Here is a 22,085-nt window from a genome sequence, read left to right on the forward strand (position 1 = left end):
CCGGACTGCTCCAGCACCAGCTCCACTCTGCCTCAGCGCTGCTGCTCTGCCTCCAGCTCCCTGGGCTACTTCTCTGGCCCCTTTGCCTCTGGTTGCTGCAGCTCTCCTCCCAGATCAGGTCTGCTCTGTGAGCTGCTTCTGTGACTCTGCTCCCAGCACTGACCTGCTTCCTGGACTGGTTTTCTGGCCCCTGTGGATCTGGCACAGCTCTGCTCCCCAGCTCAGCTTGGGCTCCTGCTTTCTCCTGAGCTCAGCCCCACTCTGTCTGACCCAGGCAATACCAGCTCACTGGGAAGGCGGGACCCCCCTGGCATCCTGACTTCTTGATTAGCCTGCCTGCCCTGTCAATCAGGTGGACTTGGAGCATTGGCCTCTCCCCATTGTTCCTGGGGACTATCAGTCTCAAGGACCTGATTTCCCATCGACCTTTCCCCTTTCTTTTGGTACTGGGAGCTAGCCAACCAGAACACCCCCAGTGAATTTTAGTAAGGGGACAACAGTCCCTTTACACATGGAAAGGTTAAATAATATGCTATATACAAGCTTATTGATGTGAATGATAGATGAGGTGCATCTGTCCATCTGTAAGCATTAACTAAAGCTAATCATAGTTTCTAGGTACTGAGACGTAGAATTTGATAGTGGAGAAAGCAAACAATAGCATGGGGAATGTGCTGTTGAACTGGAAGCTAGTCGCTGATGTTTCTCAGGACTAGCAACACTGGATAATAACATTAACAAATGTGAAGAAGATGAAACACTATTTAGCATGATACAGGTCTCTTAAAGGACTGCAAAATGGAACATATACATATGCACAGGATATATTTTTGGAGAAGGATAGGTCTTGATCTGAGTGTGGAATCAGACTGAAATTATCTGGAGAGAAAACTCACAGCTGTTAATTCACTATCTAGAGTTGATGGCTTCTGAATCTGAAACTGATGTGTGAAATTTGAACACTCCCTGGAACCAAAAGGTCAAATCTTGAGAGGTTCAAACTGTCCCTTCATCATTCTGAGGTAAATAGATTGACTTCTGTGCATTAACTGGAGGCATTTCAGATGAGAACATAACACCTGAAATCCATTCTGATCATAGGTTTCAGAGTAGCAGCCATGTTAGTCTGTATTCGCAAAAAGAAAAGGATTACTTGTGGCACCTTAGAGACTAACCAATTGGTTAGTCTCTAAGGTGCCACAAGTAATCCTTTTCATTCTGATCATAGTGACTGTAAAGTTCCTATAGCACTATTCTTAATATTAGGGATTTTCCCGATATCCAGGCCACCTTGCTGTTATTGAGTGTGTTGCTGCATTTGATTGGTGTATGTGCATATAGCCTGATCCTGAGAGAAGCCCCCACAACTCCCACTGAAGTCAATACTACATGAAAATACTTATATAAAGATAGAATGCTATAGTCTGTGTAAGAAGGGAGTATGCAACAAATGAAGATATCAGATGAGCTATTGAAAAACATTAACAATGGCAAACAAATTCAGTGGTTCTGGTTTTAAATCATAAAAGCATTAATCATAAATTGTCTGGATAAAAAGGTACTATTAAAGTTGCCCTTAAAAGGATTAGGAATTTACTTAGAATGGGAGACTCAGATCTGGAGCATTTTACTAATCCTTCTTTTAAATTGCAATGGATATAGCACTGTTTCCTGCAGAGATGCTTGTAATCCCTTCCCCATTGTGGACTGCATGAATTACTAAAGTCCTGTCAGGTTCTGGAACTTTGAGATTCTTTCTTGAGGTGCACCCCCTGTTCTCAAAATTGGAGTTCATTGTAGAATTGATTAAACTTTTCCATTGATTATGTTTAGTTAGTTTCAAATCACCATATAGTTTCATTACATGTAGAGAGAGACATACAGTGCTGTTTATTTGAAGGCATCCATAGCTCACCCTTCAATGTTGCCTTTTAATTAAACTGGTGTATAGTGTTACCCTGTGGGTGACAAGAAACAGGTGATAAGCTCTACTTAAAACTCAGTTAGTACTGGATCCTGTGAGATGTTAAACACTATGACTGCATCCAGAAAAGCACTTAATCACATGCTTAATCTTTTGCAAATGAGCAGTTCCAGTGACTTTTACAGAACTACTCAGATGATAAAAGCTAAGAATATGCTTCACTAGATGGGTCAGAGTACTGAGACCTTGCAAGATCAAGCCCTTACAGCATTCTAATGGCTTTAAAAATCACAGTATCCTGTTGCAGTCATTTTCATGTGTATTTCAGGGCACATACCAATGTCATCTCAGACTGCTGCTTTACCATAGATGGTCATTACTTGTGCACGGCATCTTGGGACAAAACCTTAAAAATATGGGATATAAAAACAGGGGAGTTTCGTTATCATGGACCTATTTGCTTGAACCAAGGTCATGAAGGTTCTGTTAGTTCCTGTGTTTTTAGCAAAGATGGTGAGTTATGTTAAATACCATTATACACATCTTCAAGTATATACATGTACTACATTTCAGATAAGTCACAGGGGTCACATGCCAATCACATGACTAATTTATTTCTCAATTTCAAAATTAAATGTTTTTCATTTGGATTAAATGGCTACCCACATAATGTAAGTAAATTGAAATTGATGGTCTGTATTCTGCTTTACTCAGACATCTCAAATGCTGCTTAATTGATATAATCGTCAAAGATTTTCTGTAAAAAGATCATGATTGAGAGAGTAGATTGAGTAGAAACAAACTACTGAGCCACCTCATGGATTGAATGCTTGCTATTATCCACCTGGTATTAGTTAATGGTTGTAAGGCACTCTGAAAATGTAAAACACTATATACAGTATATTGGTATATATTATTATTGTTAAGCATATTGAATGAGAGAGAGAGGTTGTCACTGTGTATCTTTAGTCAGTACCTCCAGGAGTAAAGTTTCTACATGGTTCAATCCACATTTTCCAATAATGTGATATTTCAGAAAAAAATCTTTATGGTATTTTGTGAGATATAGTAGTAGAGCACTATGACTCCTCTCTATAAAATGGCTGATATTTTAATACTTTTGTATCCCAGGTAATAACTGTGTCCTGGACTAAATAATCTCTGAAGCTGAAGCTTAGGTGTTAATTTGCCTGTGATATTGCTATTGCAGAGTTAAAGAAAACACCATCAACTTGTTATATTGAAATGTTGTCTCTCCTCTTTGCTGTGCTTGGCTACTACAAATCTTTATGCCTTGATTGGCTGTTTCTCTCAGAACTTCCCGTCTTTATACCCATAACAAACATGGCCTTTTAAAGTACTGACCCCTCTTCACCTTGTGATCCCATCTAAACCCAGTCTTCTCAGTTCGGTGATTTCAATCCTAAACTACACACTTGGGGGGAAAAAATGCTGGGAATGAAATTATCGAAGGTGGTAGCACCAACTAGTTTGGCAGTAGCATTCATAGGGATAGTAGCTGACTTGCAGATAGGCCTCTGAACAGTGGTATTTGGAAGTATCACCTCTGCTTCAAAAATCTTTATTGTGGTTCATTCTGTTCAAAGCTAATCTGATAGAGAGATCATTACAAGAAAGTTTTCTTGACACTTTCTTGACATTTTCCCACTATTTCTGTCTCATGTTAGAAGAATATGCTCTATTTGGAGTCAAGGAAATAAATTTACCTCAGGAAAGGTTTTGGAGAAGCTTCTAGGGAATGAAGTGTATTTTAGCCACTGGTTCTTAACTGCTGCAAGTACTAAATTTACCAGTAAAAGAAAATCTATAGTAATTAGTAAATGGGATTGTTTCGCTAGCCAAAACTTAGTAATTTTACAAATAACTTTTTGCTATTTTAACTTTTTTTAAATAAAATGTCTCATCAAATTTCATGTCATCAGCATTTTCTTTTACTTTGTATGCTTGGTTGTATTTTTGATAACTTTGAACTTTATGCCTATATATATACTCATTAAAAAAATTCTTGGACTTCCATTACCTTGTTAGAGCATACCTAATACTAGTGCATTATTTAAATTCTGTTAACAGTCTGACCCAAGTCTGGATGGAGCTTGTTCTGTTAGTCTGTATAAAAAAAAACCCAGAGAAATAATATGGCATCTAATTTGTGTTTTAGCATCTCTTGTAGTGTCTGGAGCATATGACAAAACTATAGCTCTGTGGGATGCAGGAGCAGGATATAAAAAGCTAGCGTTAAAGGTACTAAATTCCTATTTGCTCACTAGTTTAGTGAGAAGCTATACAAATCTACAGCTAGTATGAGTATTGTATATCTCTTTACATTAACTGATGTGTATGTCTTTTTCTCTCTCTTTCCCCCACCCTAACCCTCATAAACATAGACAAGAATCTGTTATGTACTGTATGTGACTTTAATTTCTTGGGGACAACATATTCTTTTATAATTACCGGCAAGGCTATGTTCTTTGTCAGATATGTTATTAACATGCTACTAGATTTCTATCTTACTGCATCAGCTGTGATAGTAAATGCATTGTGTAGAACAGCATATTTACCATGGAAGATCATGACTTCCCCCAGTAAGAGACTGGTCAATGTGTGTATGAATTTAAAAATGCTACACACCTTTGTAAGTATGTATGTATCCATATAATATAATGGTCTACATTAAAAAAAAGGTTAAGGTCACAAAGGAGATGCACTCAAAAGTTAGGAAAGGCCATAGTTAAGGTTGTCCATTCAACTTTTACTCTGCTCCCACGTTCATATGTATTATAATACATCTTTCGTTACAGGTTCATGATCAACCACTCTCTTATTCAGTGTTTGGGGTAGATGATGCTTAGTAAATGAGGCAGCTCCCAGCTGTGTGATATTTACTTTATCCTTATCGCTCAGTGCTTATAGCCCTTGTTCCTCATTCACTACATACAGTATGACTGCCTCATACCTGAGGCAACAAGGTGGTACATCTGTGGAGGAAGCACATTATGGTACATAGGAGCTAGTAAGTTTAGGACTTTATGGTACAAATTTTCAAAGGCCCTCCAAAATGTACCATTAAAATTTTATTATTGACTTGAAATGATCAGATATTAACTGTGGACAAGATGGATTTTACCTTTTAAGGGTACAGCTCTTAATTTCATGCTCTGACATGGTGTCCTTAATTCAGTTTTGGTGACCTTAAGATTGGTCTGCTGCCATGTGCTGTACATTGACTACCAAAGAAACACACTCATTGCCTGTAGCAAGTACAGAATACAGTAGCTGCACAGTTACTGTGAGAGGGCAGAGAGATTCAGGGTATCTGTTGCTCTGGTCCCTGCAGTTTGCTGGCTGGCTGGTGCAAGAACTGAGTTTAAGGTTTTATTTTGAATGGTTAGCTGTATCATTTTCAAAAGGACTCAGAGATAGTGACTGAAACTTACAGGTGCCCTCCTTGTACTTGGGTTCCCACTTTGGAACTGTAAATGAGAAAAGATCAATATTATAAATCTGAATAAAATTCTGAAGCCAAAAACATCAGTGAAATACCTTCATTGCTGAAAAAGACATTTAGCTAAAATATTTACCTTCAGAATTTTGTTTCTTCAGTCCCACTCTTTGTTACTCTCACTTAGAACTGACTCTTTGGTTTTAAAGAACTCACTTTGAACCCAGAATCTAAAATAAGAATTATGCTTGTTGCAAGTGACTGGGTGTGGAAGAGATCTTGAGAGCACCGATTATCATCGCCACAAGGACAGACTGCTTTTGATATGGAAGATACTGTTATGCTCTAGAAGAGTATGATTCAATAAGTCAGTCACTTCCAATGTGATTTAGGTATCTGATATTAGTGTCCAATGCATGTAGGTTTTAAAACTTTTCAGTAGATCCTAGCAGTGAATTTAGAATATTAGTGGTGTTGACAATAAGGCTATTTTTTTGTACCTCTGGCATACTTTTAATCCCATCTTTTCAAATTTGTGTGTGTAACGTGCTTGTATTATTTACACATGCAGTTACTTTGACTGTATGCACAATAATAGTAATTTTACATATAATTTTGTAAAGTTCGGCCACAATATGCATAAAGTTGGGCCATAATATTGGTTTGATGGATGTTGGGTAAAAATTCATTGAAGCTGGTGAGTGCGATAGCTGCCATTCATTCAGGATAAATGTAAGGAGCAGTTAAGCTCCTTTTTGGAGTAAGATAGTTGAAACGATAGGAGAACCACCCCAAAACACAGGTCACATGCAAGGCTAGTCAGGAACCGAACTACGTGGGAGGAGGGTATATGGGAGAAGTGTGGGTCTCTGGGTATTGTTTGATGGAGATGTGCACATCTGTGGGCAGAAGCAAGCAGAGAGAAGCAGCCAAAAAGCCAAGCGAACAGCAAGAGAAGCCCTGGAAATGTGGCTGGGAAAGAAAGCAAGAAGAAGAAGTTTATTGGGCAGAGTGCAAGCTGAAAAGAAGCTTTGAACTCTGAGCAAAGAAACTGCCTCCTGTTGTCTGATACCACTGTGTTCAGGGAAACTAGGACTTTGTGGACATGCTTTGTAAATGAAAAGGATTGCATCAAAGAAATACATGACTCTAAAATGGCAAATTTGCCAGATATCCTATTAAATACGTCTTTGCCTTTCTCCCTGTATTTTAGAAAATATTAATGCGTTTCTTTTTGATAAACGTTAATGCATACTTTTCATATGTGAAGTTTGTCTATCAAAATGAAAAACATCATTTTTTGAACTCTAGGAGTTTTCTCATTAATTCTATTAATTTTTTAATAAATTCACTGTGTGGGTTACTTCTTCATTTTTGGTTTTAGCTTGATTCTCTTCTTGTGGTAGGAGACCTAATGGTGCTCTCACAAATCTCCATGCATGCTCAGTGATCAGTTGTGCAGCAGCAAGAAGGCCCAGCCCACCCAATGCAACGACCTGCCTTCTGAATCATCTCCCTTCCCTTGAAGTGGGGAAGGGCTGGTGGCTGCCCTCAAAGCTCTCCCCCTGCTTGTCACCTGACCCACATCTTCAAACTGCTCTACACTGTGTGCACTAGAAAACAACTCTTTCCCTGTCTTCTTCCCTCCCTCTTTCTCTATATATATTTCGCTAAATTATTTAAAAATTTAGACAGGAAAACACACAAACAATCACACACACACAAGGAGGACTGGAACTAAAAATATCTACCACACTGGCTGCCAGCACTGCACCCTCCAGAACTACAATTCTAACTGAGATGCTGCTGTTACACAAACCACAGATAGCAGATCAGGCAGTGTCAAGTATATGCAGAAAAAGATTAACCTGACAGCAGCTGTTCTTCTGACCAGGGATGAGTGAGCATGCACAGAGATTTTGCTTAATGTAAGAAGGGCTGCCCGAATGGATTTGTGGTGAAGACAGCTATTTATTTTATTATAAAAGTAATAAAGTTACAATTTGCTTTGCTCCAGGGCCATGGAGACTGGGTGATGGATGTTGCAATTAGCAACAACAAGAAATGGATCCTTTCTTCCTCAAAGGTAACAACTAATTTACAGATGTGGTATAGGAAGCTAATTTGGAAACAGATTTCACTGTGTGTTTCAATATTTGTTTTAGAAAAATTATAATTTAATGTAACAGTTGACCCAGACAGTCTTTCATTTGTAGTTTTGCGATCAGTTGAAAAGCAATTACAGAAAATATTAAAAGGAACTTTATATGTAGGTGTACATGTTTGGTGTGACCCATAAACTCAGTTTCTAAGATTACTAAATATTTGTGGTGAGTAAAACAATTATTTGTTTTCAAAGTAATGACAGTTTTAAAAATAATGCCCATCTCTTATCCAAGAAATTTTCCTGGTTTATAAGTAGAGTTATTTGTGCTTTGTGCAACTGATGAGGCCTTTATCCATTGGACAAATACTGTAGCTTGCTATGGTGCTTGACCAGTGATAACATATAAATACATGTCCTAATTGTTGTTTCTGACTTTTAGGATGCTACTTTGAGATTATGGAACATTGAAAAGGCTGATCATGTTCCTGCGGCAATAGAAAGCAGAAATACAAGAGGCTCAAAAATAGTTCAAGTAAGCATTATGTGGAGTTACAGCTGATGGGTCTGCCCTTATAGTCTCCAAGTTACACCTCACTCCGTTCAAAACCAAAATATGAATGGCTGAAAGGACATTGTCAACAAGATTGCTGGGTTCAAACATTGATTTACCTTATTTTTGTCTTCTGCTCACAAAATTCATGTAATTATTTATATGTGAGTGCAGGAGGGAGAAGAGTAAGGAATTTTAAAACAGATGCATCAATGCTTTTCTTTGTTTTTTTTAAAAAAGTATTTGGTAAGGATGCAGAAGTCCATGTACAGATGCCATTGTATTTTTAGAAACAATAGTAAACCAAATTAATTTTTTTTTAAATAAAAAAATCCTTTGGCTTCCAAACCTGATGCTTAGTAGTGTGATTGGCTGCATATTTAGCAATACTGCTGGCCTCAGGCAGTGGTATTCATGTACTCATGGACATTTATGACTCCCCAATAAACAAAACAAACACTAAGTTTACAAAAGAAGGAAGAGAAAAGATATGAAATCACTACCAGAGGTTAAGAGGAGGGGGAAAAAGAGAAATTTTGATGACAATTCAGTTTTAATTCCAATTGAACAATTTGTTCTAAGCCGTGTGAGATTGGGAAAGGAACCCCATCTTTATTTGTTTTGTAAAACCCATCACACCTCCAGTGCTGTATAAACTAATAATAATAAATTTGCTAAGGCAATATCACAAACTACAAAAAGATACTAGTAAGTTTAGGAAAGCTTCCTGCACAATGACTGAATGGGCCTGATTTTTCAAGAGTATTGAGCACACACTGCATCATTTGAAGCTAATAAGAGCTACAAGTGCTCAGCACCTCTGAAAATCAGGGCTGCATATTTATAGTTGAGTATCAGTTGTAAGATAATTCATGTCTGGCACATATGATTAACTAACATCCTTTTTGTTGTTTTTTAATGTTACATTTATATCAGTGTGAAGAATGTGAAAAACCTTTCTCACTCCTACAGTGTGATGACTCTGAAGCGGTAACCAAGTGTGTATTCTGTCGACTGGCTTCTCCTTCGAGAAATATTTTGCCATTACCACCCATTGTAGCGCCTGATCTCTAAATTCTTCCCAACAGACTATTTGTGCAAATACATTTGAGTTTTTAAGCATATCCCTATACCTAATTGTGATTATCAGTATATTATATTGCATGTACATACAGAGCCAAGGACTTCCTCCATACTTCTGTGCCATACAGTAACATCTATGTTAAAAAAAAATTTGCTTATTCATTGTACACATGTGCAATATACATACTGAGTTTCACCGTGTAACAGATGACCGGATCAAGTCCTAAGATTTTAAATCTATTCATATTGTACAAGAAAATAAAATTACATCCATCCCCTTTAAGTGAGCACACTTAATAAAGGTGGTTGTAACAAAGAGAATATGTGACTAAGTAATTTGCTGACAGTTGTCCTTAAATTGTGTAGAATAAAACCATCTTTTTTTACTATGCAGTGGAGTATACTGGAAATATGAAAAACATTTGCATCAACTGAAAATGCTAAAGGGTTTTGAAATTTGAATGTGGAGAGGGCATTTGGACCATGAGGTTTGTATTATCTTGCTTCCAACATCCCTTATAAAATGTTTCTAGGAACTTTCAATCACAAGAATATGTTATTATTTGTGTTTGACATGACATATGCCAAACTAGTCCCATATATTCAGGACCCAATCCTGCCAGCACCCTCAACTCCAGCACTGCTCAGGATTTGTCCCTAAAAGTCTATACCTCTTCACCAGCTATGTGAGGATGTCAATTAATATGAGATTAGTGTTTCAAGGTGTGGGGGCCTCATTCATCAAAAACATGTTTCAGCAGATTATATTATTTTAAAAGGGATTTATAAGGAGAAAAAATATATTGTACCTGGATATGTAGTAGTCTGGAATGTAGTTAAGCTATGAAATAAATGGAACTCTATTATGGGTCTTTCTTTCTTTTTTAAGCCATGTGAATTGTGTAGCCTCGGTAGCTACAGTTGCACTTGACTCCAAGGTGAAAAGAAAATGATTTTTTAAGAAATAATATGTTTTATCCAGATTTACTGCTTTGAATAAAACATGAGGTGACAAGTTGTAACATATCCCAAGACACTGTCCTCTTTTTCCTCTTAATTAAATATCATTGGTTTGCAGTAAAAAGTTGAAAAAATGCAGTTTGTATGGTGCTGGAATTATTTTTGCAGAATACATAAAATGTGCCTTTCTTATTGTTGGAATAATTACCCTTAAATATGAATAATAATACTGAACTAATTTCTGCATGTTTGAAAATAATCTCAGTTTAATTAAATAATATTCTTATAATATTTGAATTAGGAATGTCCTTTATTTGCTCTTCCTGTCCCATTTAGCTGAAAAAATCAAAGCGCTAAGATTTTCCATTGAGGGAGCAAAACTAATTACTCTATAGAGGGTTATTTTGTGTATAAATAGTGTGACATTCAGAGATGAATAGGTTGGAAATTTTCTTTTGAAAGGGTCTTTTATTTCCCAAATTAATAAAGACAAGTCAAACTGATACTTTGCTGTCGGAAACATAAGTCTTATTAAATCAGTTTGTATTTTACTGCTTATTTGACAGAATCAATTTGATAGACCAAGACAAAGAAAAGAGAGAACAGGAAATTCTACAACTATATCATAGACCAGTGGTTCTCAACCAGGGTTCCGGGGTCCCCTGGGGGGCCGTGAGCAGGTTTCAGGGGAGTCTGCCAAGCAGGGCCAGCATTAGACTTGTGGGGGCCCAGGGCAGAAAGCCGAAGCCTGAGCAATGTAGCTTCGCAGGGGCCCCAGTGCATGGGACCCCGGGGAATTACTCTGCTTGCTACCCCCTAATGCTGGCCCTGGCTTTTATATGTAGAAAAACAGTTGTTGTAACACAGGTGGGCAGTGAACATAAGACCATAAGAACGGCCACACTGGATCAGACCAAAGGTCCATCTAGCCCAGTATCCTGTCTTCTGATAGTGGCCAATGCCAGGTGCCTCAGTGGAGTTTTTATAGCATGGTCGGTGGGGGGGGGGGGACTTCAGAAAGAAAAAGGTTGAGAACCCCTGTCATAGACCATTTAAACCAGTTAAGTGCTTGGGAATATATAGCTTATTTTGGGCCTGATTTATAAGGTAGGGCATTCAAGAGTTACATAACAAACTTGTTTGATGAATAAAGGCTCAAGAACTCCCCAAAACTATGTGCTGTGTCCCTTTTAAGCTAGTAGCACCATCTGCGCTGCTGCCGGACTTCCTATGTTTTTGCACTTCTCTGCAGGTAATTATGGCTGCTCTTGTGGGTCTGCTATAGAAGAAGGAAAGGCATACTGACATAGCCATGAGTTGGTTCTAAGTATGACCCTTGAATTCCTGGGAAATTGGCAAAGTGATCCCTGGCTTTACTGGTGAGGAAACTGTAATTATACCCAATTCTGTAATCAGATCCATAACAGGAGGATCCCTGTAACCCCTACAGATCTGATTGCAGGACTGGAGCCACAGATTCAATAGCTGTTGTCATAAATATAAAGGGAAGGGTAAACACCTTTAAATCCCTCCTGACCAGAGGAAAAACCCTTTCACCTGTAAAGGGTTAAGAAGCTAAGATAACCTTGCTGGCACCTGACCAAAATGACCAATGAGGAGACAAGATACTTTCAAAGCCGGGGGGAGGAGGGGGGAAACAAAGGGTCCTCTCAGTCTGCGTGTGATGCTTTTGCCGGGACCAAAGCAGGAATGCAGGTCAGAACTCCTGTAAAGAGTTAGTAAGCAATCTAGTTAGATATGCATTAGATTCTGTTTTGTTTCAATGGCTGATAAAATAAGCTGAGCTGAATGGAATGTATATTCCTGTTTTTGTGTCTTTTTACAACTTAAGGTTTTGCCTAGAGGGATTCTCTATGTTTTGAATCTGATTACCCTCCTGATTTTACAGAGGTGATTCTTTTACTTTTTCTTTAATTAAAATTCTTCTTTTAAGAACCTGATTGCTTTTTTCATTGTTCTTAAGATCCAAGCGTTTGGGTCTGTGTTCACCTATGCAAAGTAATGACGATTTTTATCAAGCCTTCCCCAGGAAAGGGGGTGTAGTGCTTGGGGGGATATTTTGGGGGGGAGATGTTTCCAAGTGGGCACTTCCCCTGTTCTTTGTGTAACACTTTGGTGGTGGCAGCTTTTAACCTAAGCTGGTAAGAATAAGCTTAGGGGGTCTTTCATGCAGGTCCCCACATCTGTACCCTAGAGTTCAGAGTGGGGAAGGAACCTTGACAGCTGTTATTTCTATTTTTAAAGTCATCAGTTTGCTTGGCATAGCATGAAACAGAGCATTTGCCCCAAGAAGCTAACAGTGTAAAGGCTCCCTGAGAGAGGAATTCCCACTGATGTCTGTGGACATTCTGCATGTGGAGGGCTTACCAGACCTGGATCTAAATTAGAAAAAAATAATAAAATTGTATGCGTCTTGTCTATCTCAGGGCTTGTCTACACAACCTGGGCAGCTATCGATCCAGCAGGGGTCGATTTATCGTAACTAGTATAGACGCGATAAATCGACCACTGAGCACTCTCCCGTCGACTCTGGTACTCCACCAGAACGAGAAGCGCAAGCAGAGTCGACAGGAGAGCGTCAGCTGTCGATTTACCACAGTGAAGACACCGCGGTAAGTAGATCTAAGTACGTCGACTTCAGCTACGCTATTCATGTAGCTGAAATTGCGTATCTTAGATTGACCCTGCGCGGTAGTGTAGACAAGCCCTCTGTGAGGTGCATGTATGGACAGGTCTACACTACAGCGGGGATTGACGCTCTAAGATTGATCCACGGTGGTCGATTGAGTGGGTCTAGTCGACCCCTGTACTCTACCCCAGATGAGAAAAGTAAAGTAAATCTCCCGTCGACCTCCCGTGTTGTAGACCCTGCGGTAACTCAACCTAAGGTACGTTGACTCCAGCTACGTTATTCACGTAGTTGGAGTTGCATAGTGTAGGTTGATTTATCACGGTAGTGTAGACATAGCCTATGTCTGCAACCTGCCAACCTGCTATTGTGAGACTGGCTCCATAGCTATGCTGTTATATCCGTGTAGCATAGATAGGGTTGCCAACTTTCTAATTGCTGAAAACTGAACACCTTTGCCCCACCCCTTCTCCGAGGCCCTACCTCTGCCCTGCCCCTTTCCGAGGCCCTGTCCCTGCTCACTCCATCCCCCCTCCCTCCGTCACTTGCTCTCCTCCACCCTCACTCACTCACTTTCACTGGTCTGGGGCCAAGGGGTTTGGTGTGCGGGAGGGTTGGGGTTGGGGTGCGGGTTCTGGGAGGGAGTTTGGGTGTGTGAGGGGGCTCGGGGCTGGAGCAGGGAGTTGGGGTGCAGGAGGGGGTGAGGGGTGCGAGCTCTGGGTGGCGCTTACCTCAGGTGGCTGCTAGGAAGTGGCTGGCATGTCCCTCCAGCTCCTAGGCATAGGGTGGGGGCCATGGGGGCTCTGCACACTGCCCCCGTCTCGAGTGCCACCCCTACATGTAGGAGCCAGAGGGACGTGCCAGTACTACACCGGCTGCTTCCTGGGAGTCGTGCAGAACCGGGTAGGGACCCTGCAAGCCCTGCATCAACCGGACTTTTATCGGTGCTGACCGGAGCTGTCAGGGTCCCCTAGCCGACCGGATGTTCCAGTCAAAAACCGGACACCTGGCAACCCTAAGTGTAGATGCAGTCTCCAGTGACAGAAGGGCTTTTCTGTCACTGTTGGAACACCAGTTCTCCAAGCGACAGTCTCGGTCAAGGGAAGCATTCTTCCAGCAACCGTGCTGCATCGATGCCGGGGTTTGGGCTGGCATAGCTATGGGCTCGGCATACCTCCCACCCTCTCCAGTGGCTAAAGTGGTACGCCATGCCCCGCAGGTTTGGCCAGTCTGCCCCGAGAGAGAGAGATGGGGTGCTGCTGGCCAGCCCAGATTTGACTGGCAGGGAGACTTAGCACATGGGGTCGCAACACCGCTCAAATTTGGTCCGGCTGCTGCTCTGGAGATGGGGGGCAGCCAGACCAAGCCGGACTGGCACCGTGACACTGTGCGCCAGGTCCCAGCACCAGTCGGTTTTGTGTGGCGTTGCCACCTGGCACGTGGGGAGGCCCAGGACAACTGCCCCTTTTGTCTCCTCTCCTCAACCGCCTGGCCCCGAAGGTGGGAAATGTTCTGGTTCAGCCAGGCCACGGGCTGGAGGGTGCAGGTCAAAGCCGGACAGCCCCACGGAACCCAGGCCGGCCCGAGGTCTGCGACGCTGCTGGGCGGTGGATTTTTCACCCCCGAATGCCCTAGCTAGGGTGACCTACATGTTAGGTGTACGGCAGCGCTGGGCGGCAAGGGCAAGGTGCACCCCCCCCCCCCGGCTCTTTGAGGGTTGGGGTGGGTGCCTCTGCCAGGCTAGGAGAGGGGTGAGAGCAGCGGGAGGCCCCCACCCCCCGCGCTGTTCGGGGTGCCGCTGAGGCGCGGGGGATGGGAGCGAGCGCAGTATTGTGCAGCGGGTTCGCCGCACCGCTGGGAGTATTGGGGGTGTCGCTTGCACCCCGGCCCCACGCGGTCCCAGCACCCACCTTCCTTTGTGTGCGGAGAGTGGCTGCCGCGCCATGGATAGGGCCGCCTCGGCGCCCAGAAGAATAGCCGGCGCCGTGGCTTAGTTGGTTAAAGCGCCTGTCTAGTAAACAGGAGATCCTGGGTTCGAATCCCAGCGGTGCCTGCGCGGGCCAGGCTCCCGTTTTGCCCCGGGTTATTTTTATCTCCGCTCCCTGCTTGTCCCCCAGGGCAGGAACTCGTAGCGGAGCCGCCGCTGCCAGCAGTTCAGCTTCAGCAGGAGCCGCCGCCGCCAATGGAGCCGGATCTCCCCCTTCCCCTTCCGGAGCCAGCAGCCGCCCTGCCCGCAGCCATGATCCTCTGCACCCCGGCCCCGCCCCGAGAGCCCTCCGCGGCCCCTGCGCCGCTTCCCAGAGCCCTACAGTGCTTGGCCCCTGCCTGCTGCGCTGCGCCCCGCGTAGTGCCCTGCCCCTGCCCCGCCCCCCTGCTGCGCTGCGCCCCCCGTAGTGCCCTGCCCCCCCTGCTGCGCTGCGCCCCCCGTAGTGCCCTGCCCCCCCCCGCTGCGCTGCGCCGCGCCGCGCCCCCCGTAGTGCCCTGCTCCTGCCCCAGCCACCCGCCTGCTGCGCTGCGCCCCGCGTAGTGCCCTGCCCCCCCCCCCCCGCTGCGCTGCGCCCCCCGTAATTCCCTGCTCCTGCCCCGGCCACCCGCCTGCTGCGCTGCGCCCCCCGTAGTGCCCTGCCCCCCCCCCCCCCCGCTGCGCTGCGCCGCGCCCCCCGTAGTTCCCTGCTCCTGCCCCGGCCACCCGCCTGCTGCGCTGCGGCACCCGGTGTCTAGTTCCCTACTTTGTGCCTGCTGCACCCAGACGGCCGGACACACTGCCCTGCCTCCACGCCCAGTGACCTCCGTGTTTCATACCTTCAACTGTACCTGGTGTCGTGTCCTGCAACCCCCCATCCTTCCCTGCGCTCTTTGCCCTGTGCTCTCTTCACTGCTCTGCACCCACAGTGCTGGGCACCCTGACCGATCTGTTGCTTGCCTTACACCCGTAAAGCTTGGCACCCTGTCCTGCAAGCTGCATGGTCAGTTCTTACAGTGCCCTGCCCTGACCGCTGCCTGCCCTGCCCTCCCTTCACACCAGGCAGAAGCAGGTAGCCCAATACACGAGATGAAGTCTTTCCCCACGCTGCTGGGGTTACTGCTTTTCCAGCTTCTCTCCTTGGCGTGGGCTCTACAGAGTCCTCACAAGACTGATTACACTAGAGAGGAGATCCAGCTACTGCTGAACATACACAACTGTAGTCAGAAGATGGATGCTCCAGCTGCCAACGTGCTCAGGCTGGTAGGTAGCTGCTTTCTGGGAAGCTCTTGTCCCACCAATAGCTCCATCCTTTACAGGAGAACGAGCTAATGCATTCACTAGCAGAAAGTCAGTAGTGGAGGTTCTTCAGTATTTACTGGTTTGTACCAGTGGGCTTATTTTAACCATCCTAAGTATCTATAACCAAACTGTACCTTAAGAAGTTGACAAGTTTAGAGAGTATGATATGATCCCTTTTTTTGTCAAATAAAAAAGACATTTTAGCATATTAAATTTAGCTGATGTGTTTTATATGTCCTGAACTCAATACTTCTCTAATTGTTTGAACAAGAGATACTAAGCTTCTCTTTTGATCGGAAGAGCAAGGTTCAGAAAAAAAGGACAGAAAGAAAAGTTACCTCTCTACACTGCTTTCCAGATTGCCTTTAATGAGGCCAGAGGTTGTCTAAATGAGTTAACAGGGTTTTCTTTGTTTATTGCCATTTCAGTAATTTCAAAGCAGCATGTATTATTAAATGCATCAATTTTACATCAAACGGGTAATGGATAGAAAGTGGTTACTTATTATTTATGGTGCATGTTATACATTACTCTGGGTCATTGCCAACCTGAGGATGATTAATAGTCGGGATTTAATAATATTTCAATATGGTGTTTTCTACTAGGCAGTTTAACAACAGACTTACAATGCCTATCACCAATATTCTTGTCCTATAGAATATTGAGTTGACCCATGTTGCTGTAATTGAAGTTATACCAAGTAATTGGTTATTTTTATATTTTGAAAAGTATCTTCTCATAGTAGGTTTAATCAATATTTTAGAATGTTTAAACAAGTGCTTTAGAGATAGCTAAAGTACGTGTTAGTTTGAATCAAATTGAAGGACAATCATACGTATTTACTGTAAAGGCTTAGAGTGTCTAGTCCATGTTTAATGTCAAATAAGTTGTGGTGTTGTATGTTTGCGTTGTTGTTGGCAATTTCAGTTTTCTATAAGAGAATTTTGAGGTGCCTATTCCTTGATGAGCTGAAGACAGGCTGAGGCCCTTGATACTTTCAACAGGTTTTTTAGATTTTCATTCACAAAAAGACAGGGAGATTCCCACCTCAGAACTCTCTGTTCCCTGGCTCTAAATCTTCAATATCTTCTTAGGGAATGAACTTACTCTTTTCTCCTCTCTTTTTTCTATACTTGGCATTTATATTTGCGAAATGTATTACAGAAAGGTATTGACATCACTGAACAGCTTTGGGACTTTTTATTTGGCTTCCCCTACTGAAGGATTTCACAAATAGATCAGTCTATTCCCTGTGTAAAGTGGTAACAAATTCTCTGTGCCGTAGTAATGCTGGGTGCATAGGGGGAAAAACGTAACATTTCAAATCTGAACCTATATATAACATTTACGAGCCATATTCTGCCTTCCATTATGCCATTGCATTGACTTCAGTACTGTTATTCCAGACTTACACCAGGGTAAATGAGAGAAAAAATTGTCCCTAAATCTAATGGCAAAAGGCTGGATCCTGCAAACATTACCAGGTGTAGTGAGTAACCCCAATGAAGTGAAGTTAGAATGACCAGATGTCCCGATTTTATAGGGACAGTCCCAATAGTCAGGGCTTTGTTTTATATAGGTGCCTATTACGCTCTGCCCCCGTCTCGATTTTTCACACTTGCTATCTGGTCACCCTAAGTAAAGTATTAGAGCCTGAAGGGCCGAATCCTGCAGATGCGTACACATGTGAGTAACCTTAGTCATGCGTGAAATGCTATAACCTTTAAGGCTCTTCATGTGAATAAAGTTACAAGAGACTGAAATTGGTTCCTTTCTCCCAGTTCCTTATTCATACTGTCAGCTTCTGATTTGCGGTTGTTTAAGTTATTCATTTGCATGTGTGCAGAACCAGAGCCTATGGCTATCAGATCTGCATGGGCAGAATCCTGTTGTTGGATCATATTAAAGAAGTTCTGTATTAAAATCACAAATGAGTTTGATTCCCCATAGTTTAAATTCCAGGGTATTACTAATTAAGAGGTCTCTTGGTTTTTGGTACTGTTTCTCTCCCTCTATGTGTGAAACTTGCAAGCTGCTAATTGTGTTAGTACATTCTAAGACAGAGTCTGCTCTCAGAGCAATTCTTTGTAACAACAACTACTCACACAGAGAGAGACTCAAAGCAATACTCTGTAACAATAGAAACAGCACCCAGAGACTCCCCACCCTTTTGTTGTATTCATCTCGCTTTGTTAACAATTGTGATTAAAATAGAGATAGAGGATGTATGTGGAAGGATGCTTGGTGTGGATAATAACTGAATGATCAGGGAGGTGCCAGCCTAAGAATCCAGTGTCCATCGGCTGAAGAAGGCATCAAGTGGAAATAACCAGAGGACCCTGGAGCGCAGACTGGAATCCACCCAACAGCCTCAAGAATGGGAGAACCAAAGAACAAGATAACATCTGGCAGCACGGAGCCGTCAGGAATGTGCCATCTGCTGATTGATTCAACAACAGCATGATGAAGCAATTCCCATAGACTGGCATAGGAAGAAATTCCTATAAAAATGGACTCTAGAAAGTGAGAACTTTGGGGCCTGATTCTGCAAACCAACTTCCAGGAACATCAGATGTGCATCTGACAAGGCCCTGCTCCCTCCTCATGTCCAAGCCACCTGGCCAGTGGCTTGGCATGAGCAACTCTAAGGCTGGTAACTATGATAACAACCTTGCAGAACCTGTGTGTGTGTGTGTATGAATGAATGTGTGAATAAATATGAGATTGAATGGAATGTTATAGCTATAACTAGCTGCTTACTATGATTCTTTCTGTATTCACAATAAATGTGGTATTTTGCCTTTTCCCCTTTAATAAGATCCTGCTGGTTTTTATTTTATTGGTATAACACTGTCTACACAGATAGATCCCTTTGGGGCTATGAATGGGCACAGGCAGAATGCATGCGTCTAATTTACAGGATCAGAGCTTCAGATTGTAAAATGCTCAAACAGGGATCTTTCAGTTGTATTTATTTATAAGGTACTATATAAATAATATTTAATAATAGGCAATATAAATAGTAAGCATAATCCAAAAAGAAACTTCAGACATTAAACAAATTTTACATTGAAAACTGAAAAAATGTATTTTGGAGTATCTGGATATCTTGGGAATAAACTCCCTTGTACAGACTTTATATATAAACGTTGTATGGAGGAAAACAAAAGAACTATAATGTGAAAAAATTAAAATGAAAGAATAAATTAAGGCCATATTTATCATATCACACTATGATACTTTTCAGTAGTTCACTGATTAGTATTGTAAAGAAAACTCCAAGAAAAAGAAACCACTAAGGAGCCTGCCCATAATGCTTCCAGCTGACATTAACTACTGGAGTATAGATCCATAGCTGCATAGAAAACGATGATTTACAAAAAGTAAAATCTTGTATAAAGCATTTTTCTACTTCTTTGATCTTATTGTATGATAAGAACAAAATTACACAACTTCTTAGAATCAGTTCTGAGCTAAAACCCTGGTCACAAATCCACATCAGAGGAAATTTTATTACAGATAAGGATATGATTTAGTCACAGAGGTCATGGAAGTCACGGATTCCCTGACTTTACTCCATGACTTTTTCAGCTTCAGCTCTCAGCAGTTGTGGCCAGGGACGGAGCTGGGGCTGTGCGCCCCTCACCCTCTGTGGCTGTGGCCAAAGCTAGGGCTGTGTGGCTGCATCTGGAGCCGGGACTGCATGCCCCTGCCCTGTGGCTTTGGACATGGCTGGAGCTGGGGCTGTGTGGGTGCGGCCAGAACCAGAGCTGTGTGCACCTCTTACCTATGGCTGCGGCCAGGGCTGTGTCCCCCCCGCAGAGGAGGTCGGGCTGTCAGTGCCTCCCCCCTAAGACTCCAGCTGTCATCCCCCCCCGTCCCGTTCCCTCCTGGCTACTTTTTGTAAAAATCACAGACAGGTCATGGGCTCCAGTGAATTTTTGTTTATTGCCCACAACCTGTGCACGATTTTTACTAAAAACAATTGTGACAAAATCTTAACCTTAATTATGGATTATATTAGTGGTGTTACTCCAGATTTTCCAGTAGTCCTTTCATGCACTAGCAAAATGAGCATGAACATCCTGTATCTTGGCAATTCTCTCATACTGTACGAAACTAAACCAACTTGCTCCTAGCTCTTACACACTAGTGGAGGCTAGGGTTGCCAACCCTCCAGGGTTGGTCAGGAGTCTCCCAGAATTGGCACTGATCTCCCGGTGACTGTTGAAAGTAATCCAGGAGATTTTAGTAGGATATTTTAAGAAAATGACATTATGTCATGTTGGGGAAAACAGCCTTCCGCAATAGCTTCAGTGAGAGTTGGCAACCCTAGTGGAGGTTGGTTTTGTGTTGATCTGTTTTGGATAAAGTATTATGTCAGTCTCTGCACTGTTGCTCTTATGGGGACATGTTTATTCAGTATCTTTTTTGCTAAATGTGGTGCAGACAATACACATGTCCTGCAGCTTGAAGAAATGCTGCACACAGGAAGAAATGCTTATGTGAAGTCAGACATTTATGAACACTTTCTACATGAGAGTGAATCTGTTAGATGAGGTACGAGTAATGTACACTTACAACATGTTGTATTTGAACTGTTATATCAAAACCAATAACGAATATTCTTTAATAGTTTATCAACAGGAATGGCATGGTGAGTTAGCCAGCATAGCTCAGGAGTGGGCTGATAAACTCACTTTTGAACATGGGCAGTCTGAAAGACACTTTTACACATTTGAGGAAATGGGGCAAAATCTGAATAGATTCAGCAGCATAGATCCAATTTGTCTTGACTCCATAAGAATGAGTCTGTTGGTTTTTTTTTAATTTGGTTACCCGGAGTAATGAAGCCCAGCCTGCTGTAACAGATATATAGCTATGTATAGATATATAGATATCTGTTTACTTATGTGAGAAATAAATAATATTTTAAAATTATATTTATAAAATGCTGATGCTCCTGGAATGAATCATGGTACTGATTTCTTTCCATAAATAAATTAACATAAAATAAATACATCACATACGTTTCTTTCCGTGTTTTAAATCTAGCCAATCAGGCAAACTGCTCTCTCTGTACATAAACTCCCAGTGACTTCAGGTGGGAGAGGAGTCAAGAGTCTTGTATGGATGAGCCTATTTGTTAAATGTTATAAAGAAATTCCTGAAATAATATGAAAGCTGATCGGATGTATTCAGTCTCCATTCTGCTGTGGTATCAGTCTTTCCATATTCAGTATATTTTCCAAGGTTTGCAACCACTCTGTTTTGAAAGGAAGAGTTAAGCATTTCCAATTTGCAATATTTTAAGAAGACAACCAAGTCAGTCACCATTTCTTATTCACTTGTTTCAAAGTTTTGTGCAACTTTTTGAGAGACAAAGGTGACCTGAAATCCAAAATATCATTCAGGACTCACCCTCTGTCTCTGAGGGATCAAATACGTGGGCACACCCATGTGATGGTATATCCAGACCCTGACTCTGCAGATAGTTCCACATGAATTGTGAGCAGGCCCACTGAAATCCAAGTTAAGCATGTACATAAGTGTTTGCAGGATCAGGGCCAAGGAACAGTGACTCATTGACTTGCATGAGTAGTTCCATTGACTTCAGTGGGGTCACTCACATGCTCAGAATTACTCACATGCATAAGTGTTTGCCGGATTGGTATCCCAGTTCTCTCCTCGTGTTTGTCTCCTATATCTAGGTAATATTTAGCCAGTATCTTGGGACTTAAAGCAAACACTCAAGAAATGAATTAATCACCATGACTCTGAAGAGTTTTAATGCAAACATAAAATTGATATTATCTTTTAAAAAATTTGGAAAATTATACGTGCTAAAATGATTCTTTAAAAATATTATGCCATGTAAAATACCGTGGAAGAATGTTTTGTAAAGCAATTAGAAAATGTGAAACAAATGCTAACATTTAATCGTAATGATTTTTGTGTGCACATGTGTATGAGCATGTTCTCTTTATATTTTTATAGGGTTATTTGACTCCCAAGTCTCTGGGGCTTTTGTTTGTTTTTGGACCCTTCATCCCTAAACCCCTTTCTCTTTGGTTCTTCCTCCCTGC

General features: G+C 42.1%; 2 protein-coding genes and 1 non-coding gene across 3 annotated transcripts in view; all 3 read left to right on the forward strand.

The window, feature by feature from the left end:
* The window catches only part of WDR88 (WD repeat domain 88), a 29,691-nt gene extending 19,540 nt beyond the window's left edge, over positions 1-10,151 (forward strand). Inside the window, exons 7-11 of the mRNA XM_074968736.1 lie at positions 2,253-2,437; positions 4,104-4,186; positions 7,402-7,470; positions 7,931-8,023; positions 8,978-10,151. Of these exons, the coding sequence (XP_074824837.1) occupies positions 2,253-2,437; positions 4,104-4,186; positions 7,402-7,470; positions 7,931-8,023; positions 8,978-9,115 (568 nt within the window). The 3' untranslated portion in view covers positions 9,116-10,151. The remainder of the gene's footprint in view (positions 1-2,252; positions 2,438-4,103; positions 4,187-7,401; positions 7,471-7,930; positions 8,024-8,977) is intronic.
* Positions 10,152-14,713: 4,562 nt separating this feature from the next.
* On the forward strand, positions 14,714-14,787 carry TRNAT-AGU (transfer RNA threonine (anticodon AGU)). Its single transcript has one exon. It is a non-coding gene; the product is annotated as a tRNA-Thr (tRNA).
* Positions 14,788-15,388: 601 nt separating this feature from the next.
* LRP3 (LDL receptor related protein 3) overlaps positions 15,389-22,085 on the forward strand; it is a 63,606-nt gene continuing 56,909 nt past the window's right edge. The window contains exon 1 of the mRNA XM_074968741.1: positions 15,389-15,960. The gene's annotated coding sequence lies outside the window, so the exon portion shown is untranslated. The remainder of the gene's footprint in view (positions 15,961-22,085) is intronic.

The sequence above is a fragment of the Natator depressus genome, chromosome 12 (assembly GCF_965152275.1).
Source record: "Natator depressus isolate rNatDep1 chromosome 12, rNatDep2.hap1, whole genome shotgun sequence".
Lineage (NCBI taxonomy): Eukaryota > Metazoa > Chordata > Testudines > Cheloniidae > Natator > Natator depressus.